We start from the raw sequence: 23,648 nt of genomic DNA, 5'->3' as shown, positions 1-23,648 counted from the left end.
CCTACATTTGTGTTTTGATATTCCATTTAAAATTTCCCTAAGTCTCTTTGAACTTAGGGACGTTGATCTAGACCTCTAATTCTTAGGAATAAACATAATTCTTAGGAATAAAAATAATTCTTAGGAATAAACAGCTATTTCAAATATTCAGAATGCCTACATTTGTTTTTTGCTATTCCATTTAAAATTTCCCTAAGTCTCTTTGAACTTTAAGCTTTAACAGTCAAATAATTTTACTGATTTTTGACACAGAATTAGATGGGACTTGGTCTTTTATGTCATGTGTTCCTTAAAATTTGAGAAATAAACAAAGCCCTACACACTGTTCTTTCTTTTTCTGAAGGCTAAGATGCACATTATTCAATTCCCTCTTGGCCTCAAAAATTGTACTTTCTTCTGAATTGCAAGAGTGAAATACTGTTGGAAAACAAGGTGTGTCACATGAACTATGTAGCATAGTATATAGATCTATGTAAGAAATTAAAAGAACTCCAAAAGAACCACTTTTACATTTAGCATCCGTAAGGTTGGATAGAGAGCATATTCTAGAATCTACATCTAGGGATATAGATTAGGGAGTCCCTGATACTTTCTGGTCTAGTAGTTATTTTTCAAGTATCTTTCCAGGAAAAACTACTCACTCTTATACTGGCCTAATGGAAAAATAAACTCACTAGAATATTCCACGTTTTGTCAAAATCTTTATCAAGGTTCTCCCTACAAGAAATAAACAAAATAAGCCTTGAGAAAATAAAAGTGATTTCAGTTAATATAATATACGCTTTCTTAAAATTCCCCTAATCCTAAGGATGATGTTGGGGGCTAGTTTTAGAATACTTACTGACCATCAAATTGTTTAGGAATTGATCAATAAATTTATGTAGGATATGAACAAGGTAAGTAGTCCAAACATTTGTGGTATAAGATCTAGAAGACTGGTTGGTAACTACCTTCTTTAGACTTCAATATCACCGGGATGCTTAATTGTCTTTTCCTTACAAAAAAAACATTCAGGCCCCTGTGTTCAGCATTCAGTCTACTTCAGTGTCAAGACAAGGTCTAACAATGACAAAATATGACATAAATATACGGTAATATAATAGAAACAACCTTGAATCTATATGTGATTTCAAATATCTTATTTCAAAACTGAATTTCAGTATATTTGGTTTTCATGACGAGCCACCGAGGGAAACAGTCTGCATGTATTTAGCAAGGGTATATCAACACATCAAAAATATTTCTTAAATATTTTGAATAAAGGAGTGACAAACACTCAACATGAAAAGTAACATCCTGGAGTTCTACCTACCTAGATCACATCTAAATTCTCAGGAGCAAGCAGGAGACTCAGAAAATGCTGACTTTAATTACAAACTTTATTTGTCAATACAATTCACAGTTTATACATGGTGCATTCCACCATATAAATTTTCGGAACAGTTATTTGAGGAAATGGGTGTAGCTTTCGTTCTAAAAGAGCCTGACTTTCTACAATTTTGGTTGGAATTTCTTTTTAACTTTATAAAAGTACTTTTAACAAATTAATTGAATATTTACATTTCTAGCTTAAATTTAAATGTTGGAAAATAAGCATCTATTAGTTTGTTTATTTTTAAAGATTCTGGGTTTTTCAGGACCCTAATCTGAATGCCAGTTATTCAGATACAGCTCCCACCCCCACACACAAAAAAGTAAAAGAAATCAGTTTGCAATTATATTTAGGGAAATTATTTTCTTTCTGCATTTTAAAAATTATATATATATACAATGTACAGCAGATCTAAGTATGAAAATAAAGGAAAGGGTAGCAATTTACGGGGTGCATTTACTGAATTTTTTCTGAATCTTGGAACCATCCGAAGAATTACAGGATATAAAATTAAACTAAAAAGAATAATCAGCCTCTTTTATGTTAAAAAAAAAAAAAAAAAAAAACAGCAAACTCTCAAAATTTAAATTGTGCTATAACAGCTTTTTCTCTAATGTCAGAGATGAATTATGCCTGCAATCTGCATTTTTCCATGTGCAAAGTCACAGTGATCCCAACTTCAACTTCTGCCCTCACAGCCAAGTCACAACTCCGAAAGTACACCCACAGAAGGCTAGGACTGTGCCCTGCACTCACTACGGTGCCACCTCCTCTCATCTGGCAAAAGTCACCCAACGAACAGAAAATTATATAAGCTTTTCATACATCAAAAAGCAATTAGAAGCTGGCAGTATACTGTTTATTAGCAAATACTTGTAACACATTGTTTTGCTATTTCCTTTCTGTCAGAATGATAATTCACACCCGCCGTTTTAAATCGCCTCCAATAATATCCATTTTTAACAGTTTTCTTCTGTCAGGTCATTTATATATTTATACAGATAGATAGATAGATTTTCTTCTTCTGCCTTTAAAAAAATGTATAGTTATTAATAAATGATAAATTCCAAATACTGCCAGGAAAAAGGGGATTGTTTGGGAGCAGCCAATTTTACCAGCCTGGTCATAATTACACTGTATATATGTACCACTGGTACCTGAGTCAAATAAATACTCAGAGGGGCCACCTCTGCACCTCATTTCTCTGCAGTGCCTTTAACACTAGGCAACGCTGAGTGTTGCTTCAATGTCCATGTAATTTGGCATCTATTTCTTCTTCGGGCATCATCACTTCAGTCATTTTACACACTGTTTCCAGCAAGGTATGGTGTTCAAACGGGAGAACTGGGGTAAAAGGCTAGAGAGGTGAGCCTAGGGGTAGGGGCAGGGAAGGAGAAACCACACATTAGCTAGAGAGGTTCTGTTTCTTCATAAGATAAGGCACTGACAGAAAATTTCTTAGGTAAAAGGCTGCATAAGAATTTCTTGTCATTTACAAAAAAAAAAAAAAAAATTGTTGTCATCCATAAATGGTCCATATCTAGGCTCAGTTAGATAGACCCTGAAAAGTTAAGAACTGATCCCTCAAAGCTACATTGTTACCAGAAACAATTCTAATTCATTCTGAGGCCTTATGGCACATTAGGGAAAGAGAGAGGAAAACAGTCTGGGCACAAAAAGGCATCAGACATTGCTTGTCATTCCACTCGTCAAAGAAAGTGGACCGTTCAACAAGCATCATCAGAAAGAAAGTGCTGGCTCAGAATTCCAAATTCTCTTGATGATAGATGACCATGATGGATGTATCTATTTTGTTCCCCCTTTGAGCTCATGCACAATTTAAAAAATGCTACCAGCAACAGTCATAAAGAGCATAGAGAAGTCCTCACCTATGGCTATGCCTAAGGTTATTTAAAGAGAGGGCTATTTGATGTTCTCAATCACAGCAATCTCTTCGCCAGCACAGTGTGGCGTCAAACCATTCAGATAGATACTCTCAGTCTTCAGTAAGGGAGGCAAGACATCCCTCTCGCTGGTCAGGTGGTTCACTGACAGGGTCCTCCTACAAGGAGTCAGCTCCTGATTGTGATTTCCAGCCAGTTCTGCCGAGAGCTTCCGCTTGATGGAGGTGGCACGCTGGAACTTGTCATAAATCTCCACACTCAGTCGCCTCCTGGTTTCTTTGAATTCGGCTGTGACGTTGGCTGTCCACTCAGCAGCATGCGCTCTGAACTCTCCCACCTGGAACATACAAGCAGAGAAAAGATAAAGATATCGACATGCCGATCAACATTTTCTGTGCTTTATCTTTTGTTCATTTTAGTTTGGGATTTTAAAAAGAAGACTGGAGTAATCTTTTACAGCACTGGTGGTCTGAGAATTGATGAAATTAGGTGGGGTATACACAGCAGGATTCTATCTTATATAGATATGGCTCTGACATTAACCTATGAACTTAAACTCTATGAATCAAACTATATTTCAGGGGCTCTAGATGTGCTTGGTCTTTATACATGAGTCCTGTCATTGAAATTTTTGATGCTGTAAAAAGGCAATCTCTAGCTTTTTAAAAACATTTTTAGTATTTTTTTTCATTTGTGCTTAATTTCAAGAAGTACTGGAATGTACAAAGGGCAGTAAGATATAGTAGAAGGAGTAAGGCGGAATAAAAGAGTCTGCAATGTGAACCCAGGTGACCTTGTTTAGTTCTGAAAACAGCAATGCTGTTTGCTCAGATGTCAACCTAGTTTTCAGAGATCAGAAATGGTGGGTGCAAGAGTGTTGTATCCAACCTGATATTGGTCATTTAGGAATTCTCTCTTTCCTAACTAAGCAACAAAATATTTTGTTTCTGCTTTCAGGGAATGCAAACAAATAGTAACTGTTAAGTCCACCTTGAAGCCCACTTGAGAAACAGTTAAACCCAAGGCACAGTTTCTCAATAAATGTTTGTGGAATCCGTGAAGTTACTCAACCTGTGGGCTGCCACCTCCTCAGCTGTAGAATAGACATCTTCACAGCACACACCTAACAGGATGGCTGAGCTAATGAACTTTACAAACTGCAAGATTTTATGCACTTATTATCATGTAGTTCTCTTTTGAGAATTAAAGAAAAAATGTGCTATCAATCATCCTGAGTCCATCAGACATTTTCTTTGACCTCTTTCAAAACTATGTCTGTATGTTTGTGTCCTAAAACAGAAAATATGACCAATCCTATGGGAATCTTTGTAATCTCTTAACTAACCAGAACTTAATAATCTAGACTATCACTGAGAATAATCTCCTAATATGGAATAACTCCTCCATTTTCTTCTAGCACTTCTGTTTTCTGCTTGGGAAATCCACTGAACTCATTTCTTAAGTGACCCAGGCTCTCCTTTGCTTCGCAAGCAAACAACTATAGCTCTGTTTAATGTATTTAATTTCTGCCCTCTTGATTTTTGTTTTAAAAAATCAACATGGGAAATATAACTGATAGTTTCTAAATGTTTATACTTATCTGAATTATTGGCAGGGATAGATATGTATGTATATTATAATATGATGTGTACATATACTTGGAAGGAAGGCTATAGATATAAAAATGTGTGTGTGTATGTGTGTGTGTACTCAAAAACAGAAATGAAACTTCAAATATCCAAGGTGGATAGGAGGATGGTACATGGCAAATCAACTCTTTTTTTAATCCACACATAATCACACATACACGTACATTTGGAGATCCGCTTTTCATTCTAACAGGCCTTTATTTCCTAGTTATACTGTCCTAACAAGAAATACTTGCTTGATATCTAGGTCTGGCTCTGAAAAAAAAAAAGCAAAGCTGGAAAAATAAGAACTCTATGGCATGTCGAATCAGCAAGATCAAGCTTTCCTTAACCACTGAGGCAACTTAGGGGAAGCTTGCTGGGAAAGAGGCGCAAAATCTACAGGAATTTATCCTGCAGATACTTATTGTTCCTATAAGGGAACCTGTCCAACTATACTTAGATATACAACTGATTACTGAATATGTAATTCTGTTTTGGGGGGACTCCCAGGTTAGGAAGGCACAGGCAGTATTTATCAGTGGTAACAAACACCCAGTCATTCGGATTTGGCTCCCTACAAATCCCATACACACTTACAAATAAACCCTCCCACAGTTTATGTTATTTTTCTATTTTCCACCTAAGTCATGTCTCAAGTTTTGGGGCACAGTCAAAACTGATAGACCTAAAATGAAATCTGTTCCATCAGCTTTGTTTTGGTTACCACCACCCTCTTACCTCACAGCCAATCCTTCATGAACAGAAGGGCTGTGGACTTTCACAGAACCCGCCCCCACTTTACTTTGGTAATTGTATTCTTTTTTATCTTAAAAAATATCTTTTTAATATAAAAGTCATAGGCTTTGTGCATCAAAATTCAAATGTTCACCTATGTACTTGCTGATGACTTGTCTTTTCTAATGAGAATATAAACTCTATATACATCCTCAGTACCTAGAACCTCGTATGTAGCACATTTCCAATAAGTACCTGTTAAATGAATAAATATATCACTACAAATACACATACACTGTAATCTCATACCACAATGATAGTAATTAGCAGTAGGATTTATAGCACACACTCTATCAATTGTTTTTCTTCTATCTGTATACACTAATCTTACTTTCTGCCTCTTCCATCTCAATTATCATCAATATTTTGCAAAGAAAAGGTCTTATAGTATACACATTGTTTTGTACGTAGCTTTTTTTCTCATCTAATTTTAGTCCTTTTTCCATGTTAGTACTCATTATTTCAGTTCATAGTTTATATCAGCCACCTAGCACTCCCCAAGGAGAATGGCTATGGCATGATTTAATCATTCCCCTATTGGTGAACATTTGGATATATTTAATTTTTTAGCTATTAAAAATAACACTGCAGTGAATATTCTTGTACCTACACTTTTGCTAATGGGTACAAAGTATTACTGCAAGTGGAAACACTGGGTTGAAAAGCATGAGTATTGATATGGCTTGACCGTGTTCCCACCCAAATCTTATCTTCAATTGTAGCTCCTATAATTCCCATGTGTCATGGGAGAGACCTGGTGGGAGACAATTGAATCACCAGGGTGGGTCTTTCCCGTGTTGCTCTCATGATAGTGAATTAGTCTCAGAGATCTGATGGCTTTATAAAGGGGAGTTCCCCTGCATTTGCACTCTTGCCCACTGCCATGTAAGAAGTTCCTTTGCTCTTCCTTCACCTTCTACCATAATTGTGAGGCCTCCCCAGCCACGTAGAACTGTGAGTTCATTAAATCTCTTTCCTTTATAAATTACTGAGTCTCAGGTATGTCTTTACCAGCAGTATGAGAATAGACTAATACAAATATTTTCTGATTTTGCAGACACTGTGAATTTTCTGTCTGATTTTACTGGAAAGGCAGAACAATGTGCTGGATCTAAACCCCTAAGTTTGAATTCTGGCTCCACCACATACTCATTGTATGTCTTAGGGTAAGTTTTTTAATGTCTTTCATCTCATTTTCTCCTATGAAGTGGGGCAAACAATAGAATCCTCCCTATAGAGTTAATATAACAATCAAATAAGTTAATATATTTAAAAGAGCAACACCGAGCACATAGCAGGCACTAGATACACACACAAAATTTTTCACAATAGCATGACATAGACCTGTATTACCAGTGAGAGTCCTTTTTATTATGGGTGTTTATTGAGCAGTATTTTCAGACTCAGAACTCCCAGCAGCCTCACCATTTCTTTTCTGCACACTTAGGTATAATCTTTGCATTTCTGTAGCAAAAAGCACCTTATCATTGGCACCAGCACAGAAAGTATTTTAAATATTTTAATCATCTCTTTATTGCAATTTGAATCTTAAATAGTCCCGATAAGTTGGACAAAGAATGAAAACGTTTCTCAGGCTTGACTGAATTTTCTCACGAAGTTTCACAAAGTCACTGTGATCTCAGAGGTTGCACTAATGGCAAATACACAGGAATCAGGAACTTGTAGAGCTGAGTGCTTCTACCAGTTAGTGATTCCTGCCAATTAGGAAAAGGCTGAATGCAAGAAAAGCTCAGATTTGTTGGAGTCCATAAATTATTAATACTTTGTTATCTTTAGCATTCAATTTCTGTCAGAGGCTAGTATTTTTGTCTAATTTTGGAAACATATTTTTTCTCATTTCCGTAGAATTCCCAGAGGTGGAAAAGTAAACTCTGCAAATCATAAGAGCTGTAGTAACAATCTGTCAGAAATGGAGAGGGAAAGGTGGGGGATGAATGGCAGCCTCACCTTCTAGCTGTATAATCACATTCTATGTGCCCACAGCCATGCAATTTAACCTTCTTTGAGCTTAAGATTCCTTATCTATAAAACAGGGCTAATAATCTATTTCACAGGACAAGCGAACGAGATATATATACAGCCATGAGCTACATAATGATTTTTTGGTCTGCATATACAACAGTGGTCCAATAAAATTATAATACTATACTTTTACTGTACCTTTTCTATATTTAGGTATGTTTAGAGATACAAATACTTACCATTGTGTTACAAGTGCCTGCAGCATTCAGTACAGTAACATGCTATACAGATTTGTAACCTAGGAGCAATAGGCTATAGTATACAGCCTAAGTGTACAGTAAGCTATTACCATGTAGGTTTGTGTAAGTGTGCTCTATGATGTTGGCACAATAGTGAAATTACCTAAAACCACTTTTTCTTGTAACATAGCCCCATCTTTAAGCGATGCACGACCGTGTGTGTATATATACATACATACATATATATATATATATATGTGTGTGTGTGTGTGCATATCTGTGTGTGTTCTCAAAATATAAGGGGTTACACAAATATTAATTATGATGATAGGTGAAGATTATATGGTTTGCCAAGCGTGCTTTAAGTATTTATTACTTCTAAGGTCTAAACATCTTTTAGAGGAGTGCAGGGCAAATTCACGCTATACAGAAATCTACCCTATAGCGGGTCACATTAGGGTGAGGATACACTGCCTCAATTTCCTAAAGATACTGAAAACAATACATTGACTCATAAAAGTGTGCACTTGGGCAATTCATGTAAACCACCAATAACAGTATATGTTCATTTATTTTAAAAAATCTTATTTTTCTTTTTTTAGTTTTTTTTCTTTGTTTGGAGACAGGGTCTCACTCTGTTTTCCAGTCTGGAGTACAGTGGCATGATCATGGCTCATTGCAGCCTTGACCTCCTGGGCTCAAGCAATCCTCCTGACTTAGCCTCCCAAGTAGCTGGGACTACAGTGCACACCCCCATGCCCAGCTAATTTTTTAAATTTTTTGTACAGATAGAATCTCCTGAGGTTGCCCAGGCTAGTCTCAACTTTGTGAGCTCAAATGATTCTCCTGCCTTAGCCTCCTAAAGTGCTGGGATTACAGGTGTGAGCCACAGTACCCAGCCTGTTCCCCCTTTGTTGTGCCCTTTCTACTGTTCTTTACAATACTTTAGGAATATAACTGCCCAAACCAAAGCTTGAAAATCAGGAGGAAAAAAAGAGAAAAATAGAGTCCCTCAAAAACTAAACCAAGGCAAGAAAGAATTAATTATTCACATTCCAAAACAAAGAAAAAAGAAAAAAAATCTTGACCTTATATTATAGCAAGGGTATCTAATCCTTTGACTTCCCTGGGCCACATAGGAAAAACTAGAATTGTCTTGGTCCACACCTAAAATGTACTAACACTAATGATAGCTGATGAGCTAAAAATAAATATATTGCAAAGTATCTCATAATGTTTTAAGTTTATGAATTTATTTTGGGCTGTTTTCAAAGCTATCCTGGGCCCCATGCAGCCCACGGACCATGGGTTGGACAAGCTTGGTTTATAGCAATGTAGTCATTTTTCACCAAATAACACATAATCCCCTAATGTACAGACTCACATCTTTTACTGGTGATAAAATTGTCTACTCAAACCCTAAAGATGCTTTTTGTTTTCAAAGAAATTCAAAAATAAGTTCCTGAGAATATCACATTTATGTAAGTAAAATTTTTTCTTAATAGAAATAATGCTTTTGGTGTTCTGGGTAATTAAAATTAATCCTTGTGCATTAAAATACTTTTGCTTCATTGGATTTTTATAAAAAAATCTTTCAGCAACTTAAATAGTATTTCATCTTCCTATAACCAAGCAATCTGCATTACTTAGTAAACCAAGCTGAGGACAAAAAGTGAGCAAAAACAGCTCCAAAAAATCACAACGAATGTTCCTACAGGTCATGTTATTTACAGAAGAAAGAGGTCTTTACTGGAATTCCATATATTCTTAACTTTCACATGCTGCTCACAGCCCAGGTGATCTGATTTACAAAAGAAAAGGAAGGAAATGGAGTGCTATATATAAACAAGCACTTGTTTTCCGACTCTGCTGGAACTGTTCTCATCCACCTCGCTAAGTTCTCTGTCCTTAACTTGCCGGATCTTCACAGCTGCAAATGGTATGGCACTGCTCCGTCCCTCCCAATCAGTGTTTGCTCTTAATTTCCGAGTCAGCACACTCTCATGGCTGTTGTCTTACTGTTCGGGTCAATTTTCTCAATCAACTTTGTAGCTTCATTTTCTTTTACCCTCCTCCTTAACTACCTTTGTTCTGCAGGGTTCTATTTTCATTCTCCTTGGATAATCACATCCTTCCGATTGTTTCAATTACCATCTATTTACTGATGACTCCCAAATCCATATTTCTAGGTCAAATCTTTACCGAATTCTGCATCTGTATAACTGACTGCTTATTAAGCCTCTTCACTTTCGATGGCTCCCAGGCATCTCAAACTTAACATGTCCCTAAGTGAAATCATTTAACTTCTTTAACTTTGTTGTTGTTGTTTTTACATTTAATATCGCATCGTGGTACCACTAAGTTTCCTAAGTTGAACTTCAATATAATCCCTTGCTCCTCCTCTTGCTGAATCTTACATCAAGTTCTTATTCAAATTTGTTCACTAAAGCAACTCTTACATCCAGCTCTAATTCTTGCTAATTTGCTTCTTTTCCTCTCAATTCCTTCACTTCTTTCCATTCCTATTGTCAAAACTGTGGAAGAGTCCACCATTTTGGCTCATGTGCATTACTTCTGTGATCTGCTAACCAGTCTTGCTGACTTAATTCCCTATCTCCTCAAATGCATTCTCCACACAGCCACCAAATTGCCCTGTAATGAACACAAATCAACTTAGTACTTTCCCCTGCATAAAACCAATTGATTCCCGTTTCACTTACAATAAAGTTCCAACTCTTTAAAGTGGCTCATGTAATCTAGGACTTACCTACTGTTTCAGCCTCAGTTCTAATTACCATCTGTCTCAAACTCCACTTTGGGGGCCATCCTGAACGTTTCTTTTATTTCCTCAAAATCCTACTCTTTCTTTTGCCTTTGTTCATTCATTACCTGTTTTTCTCTCTGTCCAGAATGCTGTTTCCCAGTCCCTCTCTAGCATATTTCTTACTCATGCTAAACTGGACATCCTCATGGAGTCATTTCCCGATCCTCTAGAATACATTAGAATCATCTGCTAGTTGTGCCCATCCCCCTCTGTACTTCCCTAGCCTTACTGCTCAACACAACTTATTACAATTACTAGTCTAATTGCTCTCCTGACATCATGACACTAGAGAGTCGGGAACTAAGACACAAGGCAAATGGCAGTGAGAATAGCCTTTTATTAGGGCTTGTGGGCGAGGTTCCTCGGTCCAAAGGCGTGGGCCGAGGAAGTCGTGCTGAGGGAGAAGGGTAGGGGCTTCTTATAGCCTAAGAGGTAGGGAAGCTGGTTGTGCAAACAAGGCATGGGGGGTCTTGAAACTTCTAGGGCAGGAGTTGAGTAAGGGTCACGAGGAAGGGGTCTTTGGAAACTGTCAACCGAAACTACTGTTTACGAACTTGTGGAATTCAGGTGAGCTGCAGGTCATGGGGGAGTGTGGTTGCCCAGCCAGAACTCTGAGGCATGTAAGTCTGCGGTGTGTACAAGGGTGAAGGGAGTCTTTAACAAAAGGCCTGCTACGCCCGGTAACGCCGCCATGTTGGGTCTAGATTCCTGCCTAACAGAGAGGATAAGTCCACCATATTCTATTCAGTATTCCCAGCTCCTAGAAGAAAGTACATCATGAGAATTCAGTCAGACTTTGTTGGATAAATGGGTAAGTGAATAAAGGACAACCAAATAAATCACACTTTTGATACACAATCCAGTACAAAGAATCTGCTTCCTGGTTGACTCTGTTGGGGATAATCTTGATCCTCTCAGCAGGAAGATGCAGCCGGTGAAAAGCACTGACTCATAGCCATTGCTATTCATAGTAAAGGTCCAAAATATGTTTCCTCAAACTAACTTTTTAGTCATTGCAGAGACTCCTCAGCATTCTAAGAAGCCTATGATGCTAATATCTCATTCTCAAAGTGAAGAACTTCAAGCCTATTGTATATATAGATCCTTTAAATCAGATTTTCTTTCTTTCTTTTTCTTTTTTTCCTTTCTCCTTACCAGCCCTCTTAACTCTTTTCACCTCTCTCACCACTTTTCATGACAATACTTCACCAGGCTATTCCAGAACCTGGACTTTATCATCTTTGCGGAATGCAGTCTGTGAAGTTAAAGAAAGATTGGCCGGGCGCAGTGGTTCATGCCTGCAATCCCAGCACTTTGGAAGGCCGAGGTGGGTCAATCATGAAGTCAGGAGATTGAGACCATCCTAGCCAACATGAAGAAACCCCATCTTTACCAAAAATACAAAAAATTAGCCAGGCGTGATGTCATGAGCCTATAGTTCCAGCTACCTCAGAGGCTGAGGCAAGAGAATCGCTTGAACCTGGGAGTTGGAGGTTGCAGTGAGCTGAGACCACACCACTGCACCCCAGTTTGGGCAACGGAGTGAGACTCCATCTCAAATAAATAAATAAATAAAATAAAAAAGATACGTTAACAATTTCACTTTAGAAGAATCACTAACATCTTCCTCTGCAACTGTAAGTGTTAATCCTCTGATAGCTTTTCAATGGAGCAAAGTCTCATGATTCCAGAGGCCTAGCATCTGCCTCCTCAATAAAGGTTCCAAACCTTACTGTCCTCAGGTTATCTGACGTATCTCAAATAATATCAAGAAAGCCCTTGTCATGGTGGTAACATAATTTAAAAACAAGCACTTGCCATATTTCAACATTTTTAGAGTAATTTTCTTGAAGTACATAAGATTGATAGGGTGGCCTAAGAAGGATAAAAGTTCCCTAATCTAGAAGTTCACAATTTATGAAGTTTACAGTAAGCTCATTTGTAACCTTAAGGAATATGTAATACTCCATTGACTCCAGTCAGCTATGTGGCCAATTTTTTGAAGGTAAGGACCATTGCTCTGTTTCTTATCAAGTTCAACTTTTCTTCCTACCTTCTCCACAGTGCAACATCTTGGATTACTATGAGTATAGTAATTTAATAAAATAAGTTTAGTCTTCCCAACTAGACGTTAAGTCAATGAGAGAGGCTACGCATTCTATCAATTTCTTCTCCTCATAATAGTACCCAACATGGTAATTTGAATATCCCAGACTTCTACACACATTCTAACTGACTGGTGAGAGAAATCTGTGACCATTGACTGACACAGCCCTCCGCCTGTACAAAAACATTCTGGATATGCAAAGGTGATATTTGCATAGGTTCTCTACCAGTGTGTGTTGGTACAGTCTGAAGAGAAAGCAACTTATAAACTAATTTTAATCACACTAAAATCTTAACGTCCTTTGATAAAAGTCAATCATTTATAGAAATTAATTCTGACCACGAATTTTCAGCAAAGGAAAAGGCAAGTATGTAAGTAGATATTCTTTGAGCCATATTTTTAATAGCATAATCTTGAGGCTAATAAATGTCATATATGAAGTTAATGTTTATGAGAAGCCTGTCAGCTACTGAAACCATTTTTCTTACTACTATGGTTGTATTAAGTGATAAAAAAAATTGCATTTTTACCAACTGATTATAGCTTTGTAAAATAATGGATGTATATAAGGATATACAAAATAATACTAAAGTTTATAGCATTATTTTAAATAATATCTTTCTTCTAAAAATGTCTAAGTATGAAATACAGTTGTTAACTGTCTTAATGATGAGGTGTGGCTGCAAAACCAAACATTCACTTGTTGCAGAGTAAACTCAACTTATTAAGTGATAAAAAATAAAATAAAATTGCATTTTTACCAACTGATTATAGCTTTGTGAAATAATGTATGCATATAAGGATATACAAAGTACATAAAAATGGAAACTATGGATTTTAGCAATTACCTATTGAGTATCTATTATATGCCAAGTCCTGGGCTTAGTGTTAGCTTTCTTGAAGTAAAAAGTTATTTTCATAGTATTTTTATTCCCTTTTAAGTTTCCCTTTACTGGTGTTATATTATACAGTAAACAGCATATCCAGCCCTAAATAAACCTTGTGGAGGCAGAGTTCTTTATTGGGTGCTATTTATTTGCTCAACACAATCTAAGTATCAGAATTGGACTGCAGTTGCCCCTGATTCAGGTATCACAGTAAAAAAAAAAAAAAAAAAAAAAAAAAAAAAAAAAAAAAAAAAAAAAACCTGAAGAAAGTATTTAATTTTCAATGGTGTAAAGAAATTTAAAAATGATTGAGGTTATTTGAGTCTATATTTCCGAATTGTAGTTCTACACTGATGACTAAAGTGTAATTCATTATATTTTACTACACACACAGGAGTGTGATTAAGGGTAGTTACCAATCCTGAATTTCATGTTTGCATAATGTTTTCACTTCTGTAAGTTTCCTTGGCTCTCTCTAGCTCTACTCCAGGTCATTTGAGTAGTTATTTCCTTGTCACAAAAAGTATAACATGATTTAAAGAAAAATTTCAGTCTTTTCAGTTTGAAAAAAGATTTTTTTTTACATTGCATTTTTTTAAGTGTTTGGTCTTTATCAACTGCATTTCTAAGGAGATGATTTTCCTCCAAACAACTCTGCAAAATGCTAACTCCCTATTTTTGCAAGAAAGTAAAGCCAATTTTTGAGGAGCAGTACTTCTTGATACTTTTTCTCCCTCTGATGTTTTTGAGCCACGCATCTGTGATAGGAGGATGGGAGGACGTATCATCCTACCGTGACTTTTGATAGAACAGTGTCCAGAGTCAGTTTCACTTAAAAACGTTTTCTCCACATGGCAGAAATGATTGGCTCCCCTCTAACTGGGGTTACCTAGAATTTCAGTGTTGAATAGTAGCTAATACCCAGGAGGTTCTCCAATTTTAGATAATGCTGTTGCATGAGTCCTGTTTTCCATAAAATTCAACAATCACCAAGAGATTGGACATCGTTTCATTTTCAATATGCTGCTTAACTTATCTATATAAACTTAGACAACTCCTCAAATTTAGACCAATTCTAAACAAAATTATTTACTTAGCTTAATTATCTATTTCACTTTGACGTTCAGAGCCATCCAAAGCTTTGTTCTCCTGAACAAGGCTTTAGCACTCCCATGCCTTTCCATACATTGGAAAACCTAACATTCTCTGCTTCAGTTTCCCCCCCCCCCCCCCCCCCAGTATACTTTCCCCAACTACCTGTGAGCTTTGAAATCCTGCAATACTCTTTATAGAGTTTTGATTTCTGGTCATGAATAGAAGTATAAAAATCAAAATTTTCTAGTATTCTAAATAGTCCATCTCCAAAAGATGAGTATCCCAGCAGCATTATTACAATTATTTGCAGTCAGCCACCTTAGAATAGAAATATATGGTGTGATTTGGAAGCATGGAAACAGCAACTCTGCCAGGTGTTCTATGGTAAGAGAGCAATTCATATTTTCTTTCTCTCAAAGACCCTTCCACCATGCATTCCTTTGACTTACTGCCTTCCCTTCTCACTTTATGTACAAGGTCATTTTTCCCCCCTTGCAGTCCTACAATCTTGTCTTAATCAGTTTCTTCCTATGGAGCTTATCTGTATTTTCATTTGAATTGGCTATACTTTCCCTTCTTAAGTAATCTTCAACTGACTATAAATAACTGTCGTTTGTCAAAGGTAAGCCAGTCCCTGTTCCAGAATCATCACTAGATAAGGGATTTCTACCTGAAACTCTGTAAGGTTTTTCCAATTACCAACAGCCAACTCAAGTATTGATAATACATTTTCTTCACCAGAAATAAAACTACTGAGGTCTTCTTGATCTTTGACTAGGATTTTTTTCCTGTCCCTTTCGATGGTGGGATTTTAAGTTTAATTTGCTTTTCTCGGTGCTTGAATGCTTGTATACCTTAATGCTTTGAGGAAAACTAAAATATTAAAAGTAGTTAGTTGAGTTAAAAACATCTCTCTAGTTAAATTTGTAAAAATAATTAGAAGCCTACTTTGCATTCCAATTTCAGTGGTTGCCTAGACTAAAATTCCTAATAATTATCATTAATTCATTTTCTAAAGTATTGATGTTACCTTGTATTGTTGAACTGCGCTGGTAAAAAGAACATTTCCAATTATTCTCTTTACCAACCAGGTTTAAAGGGGAAAAAAAAAGCATAAAAGGATTATTTAAGTATCACATTATCTTGACAGAACAGTACATGATGTTTTCTCTGGTTGTCAGAAAAGTATATGTAATATTCATAAGGTCTCCTTAATCTAACCTGCTTTTTTTGGTTAGTAATTTCTCTACTTCTTAATATTACACATATTAATGTGACTGTGTAAAGATGAATTACAAGAGTACTTAATCTTTCTAAATAAAGACAATGTCAAGAAAAATAATACTAAAATTTATAGCATTATTTTAAGCAATATCTTTCTTCTAAAAATATCTAAGTATGAAATACAGTTGTTAACTGTCTTCATGATGAGGTGTGGCTGCAAAACCACTCACTCACTTGTTGCAGAGTAAATTCACCTTATTTTTGTCATCGTATCACTGAGCACCCTAGAAATTCTCTTCACTGCCCTGCTATTGGGGTTTCTTTAACAATCCATTTTATGAAGCTCATCCAAATTACACAATATCTTACTGTATTGTAAAGATGATAATATAGTTTGGGTAGTTGTCCCCACCCAAATCTCATGTTGAATCATAATCCCCAATACTAGAGGTGGGGACTGGTGGGAGATGTGTGGGTCATGGGGGTGGATCCCTCATGGCTTGGTGCTGTTTTCATGGTAGTGGGTTCTTGCCAGATCTGGTCATTTAAAAGTGTGTGTCACTCCCACCCCCCCTCTCTCTTGCTCCTACTTTTGCCATATTACATGCCTGCTCCCACTTTGCCTTCTATGAGGAGTAAAAGCTTCCTGAGGCCTCCCCAGAAGCAGATGCTGCCATGCCTCCTGTACAACCTGCAGAACCACGAGCCATTAAACTTCTTTTCTTATAAATTACCCAGTCTCAGTTATTTCTTTATAGCAATGCAAGAACAGCCTAAATACAGATGAGGATACTGAGTTTCAGAAACAATATTTGTGTACTTAGATAAAATTTCATATACTATTATATGATTGAGTTATAGTAACTAGATACAGTTGATTCTTGAACAATATGCATTTGAACTTTTTGGGTCTACTTATATGTGGATTTGGTTCTGCCTCTGTAATCACTGAGACAGCAGGACCACCCCCCTCCCTTTCCCCCCACTCCTATTAAACCTACTTAACATGAAGAAAATCAGAATGAAGGCCTTTATGATGGTTCATTTCCACTTAATAGTAAACATATTTTCTCTTTCCTATGATTTTCTAAATAATATTTTTATTTTCTCTAGCTTATTTTACTGTAAGAATATAGTACATAATAATATACCAAATATGTGTTAATTGTTATCAGTAAGGTTTCTCAATAGTAGCCTATTAGTAGTTTTTTTGTGTTTTTTATTTGTTTGTTTGTTTGTTTGTTTTGAGACAGAGTCTCACACTATCGCCCAGGCTGGAATGCAGTGGTGCGATCTCGGCTCACTGCAACCTCCGCTTCCCTGTTTCAAGCAACTCTCCTGCCTCAGCCTCCCAAGTAGCCGGGTCTACAAGCGCCCGCCACCATACCTGGCTACTTTTTGTATTTTTAGTAGAGACAAGGTTTCACCATGTTGGCCAGACTGGTCTCGAACTCCTGATCTTGTGATCCACCCACCTGGGCCTCTCGAAGTGTTGGGATTACAGGTGTGAGCCACCGCACCCAGCCACGTAGTTTTTTAAGGAGTCAAAAGTTACACAAAAATTTTTGACTGTGTAGGGAAAGGGGTCAGTGCCCCTCACTCCTGCATTGTTCAAGGGTAAACTGTTATTTGTCAGGACAATGTGGGAACTCTACAAGTACCACTGTCTGATGACTGGGGCAGTTGTAGTGATGAGGTGGTGGAGGGTAATCATCCATTCGTTGTTCAAGTTCTTAAGGAACTAAAAAAATACCAAGTCAGAAGTAACAACTGAATAAAGAAGGGGACTGCAATCTTAAAGTCATTTGCCATAGTATGCATTCATTATGTATTTAGCAAAATCAAAACCTTTAATGATGTTTCAAAACTCATTCAGGAAACTTAGATTTAATAGTATTTATTTATAACAAAAGGGCATTTTATGTTCACTGCAGCAACACAGGACCAGTCCACTAAAACATGGTTTTGCTTCCTTTTCTCTTCCTCTCCCTTTTCTAAACAATTCAGCCCCAAAGCAGTGAAATGGAGCAGAACTAGTTAGCCATCCATGCAGTTGGTTTGGGAGAGGGCCATGGTACCAGAGTGAAATGTCAGAGCCAGACCAGCATGAGAAGAATGTCTACTCAAGGGATGGCAGCAGAGTGTGGATGTCAGAGTCTGAGATGGGTGACGAGGTCAACCCAAAGAGGGAGGCCCAGCACATAGTGTCAGAGAGCAAGCAGGGTCGAGAGGGTGTCCCTGCAGGGTTCCTGATGGTGGCAGTAGCGGCAACTCAAGATTGGCTACATACAAGGAGACGGATCAAATAATATATTGAAAACAGCAAGCATCAGAGGCTTCACCATGGATGAGAAAGGAATTACAACTATAAAAAAGCAGAAAACCAGAAGTAACACTATTATATCAGATCAGAACTAGAGGTACCAGTATGAGTTCATGGTTCTCAAAATATATAGATACAAAATAAACAGGTATGGAAATATCTGTATGCAAGAATATAAAATATATTCCTTAGCTCTGTCAACTAAGAGTATGTGAGAGCAGTGATATCCTCATTAACAATAAACACTCAAATATTTTTCTCTACATATTATTGTCCTTTATCCACTATAAGAAATCATGGCACCTTGGAGAAATGGCAGATTCAGGGCTAGGGTAGAGAAATTAATTTGAGTCTGGAATATCTAATGTGCTAGAGTATAAGGAATTGCTCAAGGGATAATGGGGATATGCCAAAAAGACAGAGAAGTTTCAAGGGGCTCCCAGTGGCCAAGCCTTAGACAACTTGAAGATCAAAATAAATGATTATAACAGATTACAACCCATTGATTACAGCAGAAACCCATGAGTCTGTGTTCACATAAATAAACAATAAATTGACGGTTTGATGATGAAAGAGATAATGATAAAATCTCAAAATGCCTGTCCAAAAAATATGCATTAAATGCACAGAGAAAAGAGCAGATTTCCAATGGAAAAGGCTGGCAGACAACACCTTCTGTCATCTGGTTAATATCACGAGTCATGGGACGAATCTGATAGATGCAATGAGAAGAGCTTTCCCTGTGCTATTTAGACTTATGTTGGGTATCAACTCACTTTGACATTTATATTTCAGTGGCGCATTTAAGGAGATACATAATAGTTAAAATTAAATGTCAGGGTTAAATTTCAGTGATAATTTTCTTTTCTAACTACTTAATCTAAAATGAAATATTTATGATTTAAACTAAAATCTTAAAAATAGGCATGGACAGAATAGGATCTTCAAAATATCCTCCGAGAGGTCACATGCAACATACGTGAAGGCCAGTGCTCTGGAACACTGCTGGGCAACTCCAGTACAAACCTCTTTTCTTTTTGAATTATCCAATCTCAGGTACGTTTTAGAGCCACTCAAGAATGGACTAACACAAATGTCTAGTTGGTAAAATCAAAGATGTACTTCTTTCATCTAGATCTATGTATCTCTGTGAGTTACCTTTTTCAGACATGACAGCCACTAAACTAATCATCAAAATAAACTGCATGATGAAGCAGAATTGGGATTTGCTACAAGTGTTAAATCCAAATTTGAAAAAATAATGAAGCATACAAATCACATTTCTCCTATTATTAATGCTTAGTGAGAGCAAAAAGGTTTTGTATTATCAATAAGTATAATTAAAATATTTTAGCACTATTTCATACTCACCATGTAACATTTGCATTTTTGCACACATTTTAAACATGTATATTAGTACAGAAACAGTAGTACATCTTTGCAACTTATAAATATGCATACATTGCAGGCATATGCTAAACATTTTTTTACTACTACTAATTTACGAGAAAAATTTGGAGATCATAGGAGAAAAGAAAGGGTTGATGAGAAATAAGGGGGGAAACAGGACATGTAGGAGGGATGCTACTGTGGTGGACCAGGGAGATGAAAATGGAAGTTTTGGAGATAGTGAAGCATGCATCAAAGTGGTGGTATAGAGACTGAAAATGGAGGAGAGCATTTACATGCTTTGTTCATGGAAACACTAGGACTTGTGATGCATAAGTCATGGAGGTGAGAAAGAAGACAGCATCAGGAATGACTGAAAGGATTCAGGCATGAGCAACTGGATGAATGCTGGGTAATATTTACTAAGACTGGGACATTAGAGTAGGACATTGTGGGGCAGCGATACTAGGATTCCATGTGGGTTATGTAAAATTTGAGGTGGTAAATAAGTGGTTGATTTAAAAAATATTCCCCTTCCCAGCAGCTACTGCCATCCTCTTGGGGGAGTTTCCATTTCTCTGTCAGTGACTCACCTTCAGACTTTCCAGCACTTTAACCTTTGCTGTAGGTCAATATCCACTCCCAGGTTCATAGAGTGGATCTAATCTCTGACCACAACTCTAATCATTCCAGCTGTTTTACTGTATTTCTACTATTATCCTATACTGTGACTGCATTAAGTCTTGTAGACAGTTGGTTCATTAGTGCCTTAGTGAAGTGGTCCCCTTTTGACTCCTTCCTTCACTCCTCTATTCCCCTGTGAAACATCATCTCTTCACTGTCCCAGGGTCTTATGAATTTCTTCTTTGGATTGCTATTCTAGCACTGTATCATGTCTACTGGTTCATGTCTAACATCACGTTTCCTATTAGACTCTGGTCACTGAGGGCTGAGACTGTGTCCTATTCATCTTTCTATCTCCAGCACCAATCTCAGTGCCTGAAATATAATGGCTGCCCAACAGAACTTTAAAACCCTGAATTGTGCAGATAAAATTAACTGCTTTTTCTTTAAACTACCCTAAGTCCATCATAATACTTACATCAGACTTATCAATGTTTAAAAATCCAGTTCAATAAACTAAAGGTGGTTATTTTAAAATTTAAAGCCATTAAATTTAGTTTGCATTCATATTGCAAATTCTGTTCCAAGAAGTGACAGATTTCTTTTTCCTGGGAAATCAAGGGAAGAAATTATTTAGGTTTCTTGGGCTAAAGTAGTCTCTGATCAAGTTAGTTACCAGAATTAGTGTCAGTGCAAGTTATAGATGAGCAGCTGGAGAGTTTAAGAGTGTGAAAAGGAAGATGAAAAGTGAGTAATAAAGAAGTGAGAAAAGAACAAGTTTTCATTTTGTGGGTCTTTGTTGCTGTTGTTTTCAGAGGTTAATGCATGTATATCTAAATACATGCTCCATTGGTTTAATAATATCTTTATCACATTTAAACTCTGCCTAATGGAATGTGGGAGAAAATATTCAACATGGTTTAAGCAGATCCAGGAAAATGATTTTTCCAGTTTCTTTTTCAAAGGTGAAATTGCTTCCAGAAATTTGTCTTAAGAGTAAACTCTCCCATGTACAATTGCACGGGTGTGGGTGGTGGACATTTATAGCAATCCTCTGAAATAACTGACAATCCACTGATGAGCCAGCGTTCACTTTGACACTGGATAAAATGAAATACCCAGGCAGCAAAAGAAATATAAGCCCAAAGATATTTTCCAAGACTTGCTTTAGATTTGGAAAAAAATAAATAATGTGTATTTATACATTTATTTCATCGTCCCTGCAGTTAGTCTTTTACTCCTCTTCTTTCTGTTTGCAGTGATATCAATTACAGACCATAAAATTTCTAGGAGGAAAAACACAATCTATATCATTAGCACAGAAGAAACAGCTTCAGTTTAAGACAGGTTACTGCCAGCAGTTCTAATCTTAGTCTATAGCTGTGCTGTTTGCTTCACAGCCACTGCCATTGTGGCTACTGGGTGCTTTAAATGTGGCCAGTCTGATTTGAGATGAGCTCTAAGTGTAAGATATACACCAATTTTGAAGATTTATTGTTAAAAAAGAACATAAGATATCTCACTCATGACTTTTATATTATTCAATATTTACATGTCAAATTATGGTAGTTTAGATATGCTATTGGGTTAAATACAACATATTATTAAAATTAATTTCACGTGTTTATTTTTACTTTTTCAGTAAGACTATTAGAAAATTAAAAATTACATGTGTGGCTTGCATTTCTATTTGTATTGGAAATAGAAATACAACATTCTATATATTATATATAACATATATAACATACAAGTAACATACATAGTATATATACTAGTATTATGTATAAAAATACTACATATTAATATATTATATTACATATACTAATCTATGATATACAAAATATATATCATAGAATATACAATATTAATACATAATATAGATGCATTATAGAATATATTACATATTATCTAATATACAATATTTATATTCTGTATTATTGGTTACTTTATGAAGTGCTAGTCCACAGAGTCCTTTCAACACCATCTTTAAACCGGACTACAATAAATCATGCTTTTATTCTTTTATGAATATGTAAAAAAAAAGTTCAGAAATCAAGAAAATAAACCAAAATTGGAAAACAATGCAAAATCAGATATATCCCTCATCTGATTTCACAAGTAAAAGGAGCAGAGAGGTTCTAATAATGCAAAGTATTCATGCACATTAAGTGAATGCTCACAGCTGCCTTTCCCAAACTAAATATAGCACTGCCAAATTAGTTCTACAGAAATGCTGCTCACTGTGCAGGACATGCCCTGTCTTACAAGCATGCTGCTGTATTTTAATTAACTTGGCTAAACTGTAATGAAGATGCCTGAGAAACAGGAAGAAAAGGCAGAAAATAAAATAAAGGACAATGGAAATATTGTGGAGGTGGCAGGAAGGCAAGGCTGGCATCTCACCCCAGAAGAGTGCAGGGGCTTACCCTGAGCCTGGTGAAACAGATCAGAAGTGCCGTGGGCCTGTCTCCCCAGCTGTGTCCACTGATGACTTCTGAATTTGGAATATGGGGAAAAATAATGCCTCTGAATGTAATGATAAAATATGGGACTCTTCCATTGTGAAAGGAAATCAAAGAGCTATACTTCAGTGTCCTTTTAACAAATGTTCCTAAACAGCATTCTAAGCTAGTATGATGGACACACACATGGCCACCCTTTGTCTGTGGCCATCAGAGCTGTCCAAAGCATCTACTTATATTCCATGAAAAGTCAAGGACTGTGACAAGAGAGAAAATGAAATGGAACTCCTTCACTCCCACTGCTAGTCACCTCAGGCAAACTTTCATATGTAGCACTTAGGATATCACTTTATGCTTTAGAGAACACGATTTGACCTATTTTTCTTTATCCATTTAACAGGGAGCTGTGTTATAATGGGTTTCTGTTAAACCTTGGTCTAGTTATTCTAAGAAACCTGTATTACATCAAGTAATAAAGGAGTAAGAAATACTCAAGAAGGAGAGAAGAGGCAGAGGAAAAGCAAAGACAATTCAAATGCCTCTCCTGGTGCCTTACCAGTATTACCTATTATCTTTTATTTGGTATTAACTGAAAAAAATGGCTTCTATGAAGCCATTTAACAGGGAGCTGTGTTATAATGGGTTTCTGTTAAACCTTGGTTTAGTTATTCTATGAAGCCTATATTACATCAAGTAATAAAGGGGTAAGAAATATTCAAGAAGGAGAGAAGAGGCAGAGGAGAAGCAAAGACAATTCAAATGCCTCTCCTGGTGCCTTACCAGTATTAC

General features: G+C 36.6%; 1 protein-coding gene across 3 annotated transcripts in view; it reads right to left on the bottom strand.

The window, feature by feature from the left end:
* Positions 1-1,361: 1,361 nt before the first annotated feature.
* Positions 1,362-23,648, bottom strand: part of KCNK2 (potassium two pore domain channel subfamily K member 2) — a 233,681-nt gene continuing 211,394 nt past the window's right edge. For all 3 annotated transcript variants that reach the window (XM_023203552.3, XM_023203551.3, XM_023203553.3), the window contains exon 7: positions 1,362-3,613. In XM_023203552.3, coding sequence (XP_023059320.1) covers positions 3,296-3,613 — 318 coding nt within the window. In that variant the 3' untranslated portion in view covers positions 1,362-3,295. The remainder of the gene's footprint in view (positions 3,614-23,648) is intronic.

Source organism: Piliocolobus tephrosceles, chromosome 1 (assembly GCF_002776525.5).
Source record: "Piliocolobus tephrosceles isolate RC106 chromosome 1, ASM277652v3, whole genome shotgun sequence".
Classification (NCBI taxonomy): Eukaryota; Metazoa; Chordata; class Mammalia; order Primates; family Cercopithecidae; genus Piliocolobus; species Piliocolobus tephrosceles.
The sequence above is the reverse complement of the archived record's forward strand: the minus strand, read 5'-3'. Positions and strand labels throughout refer to the sequence as shown.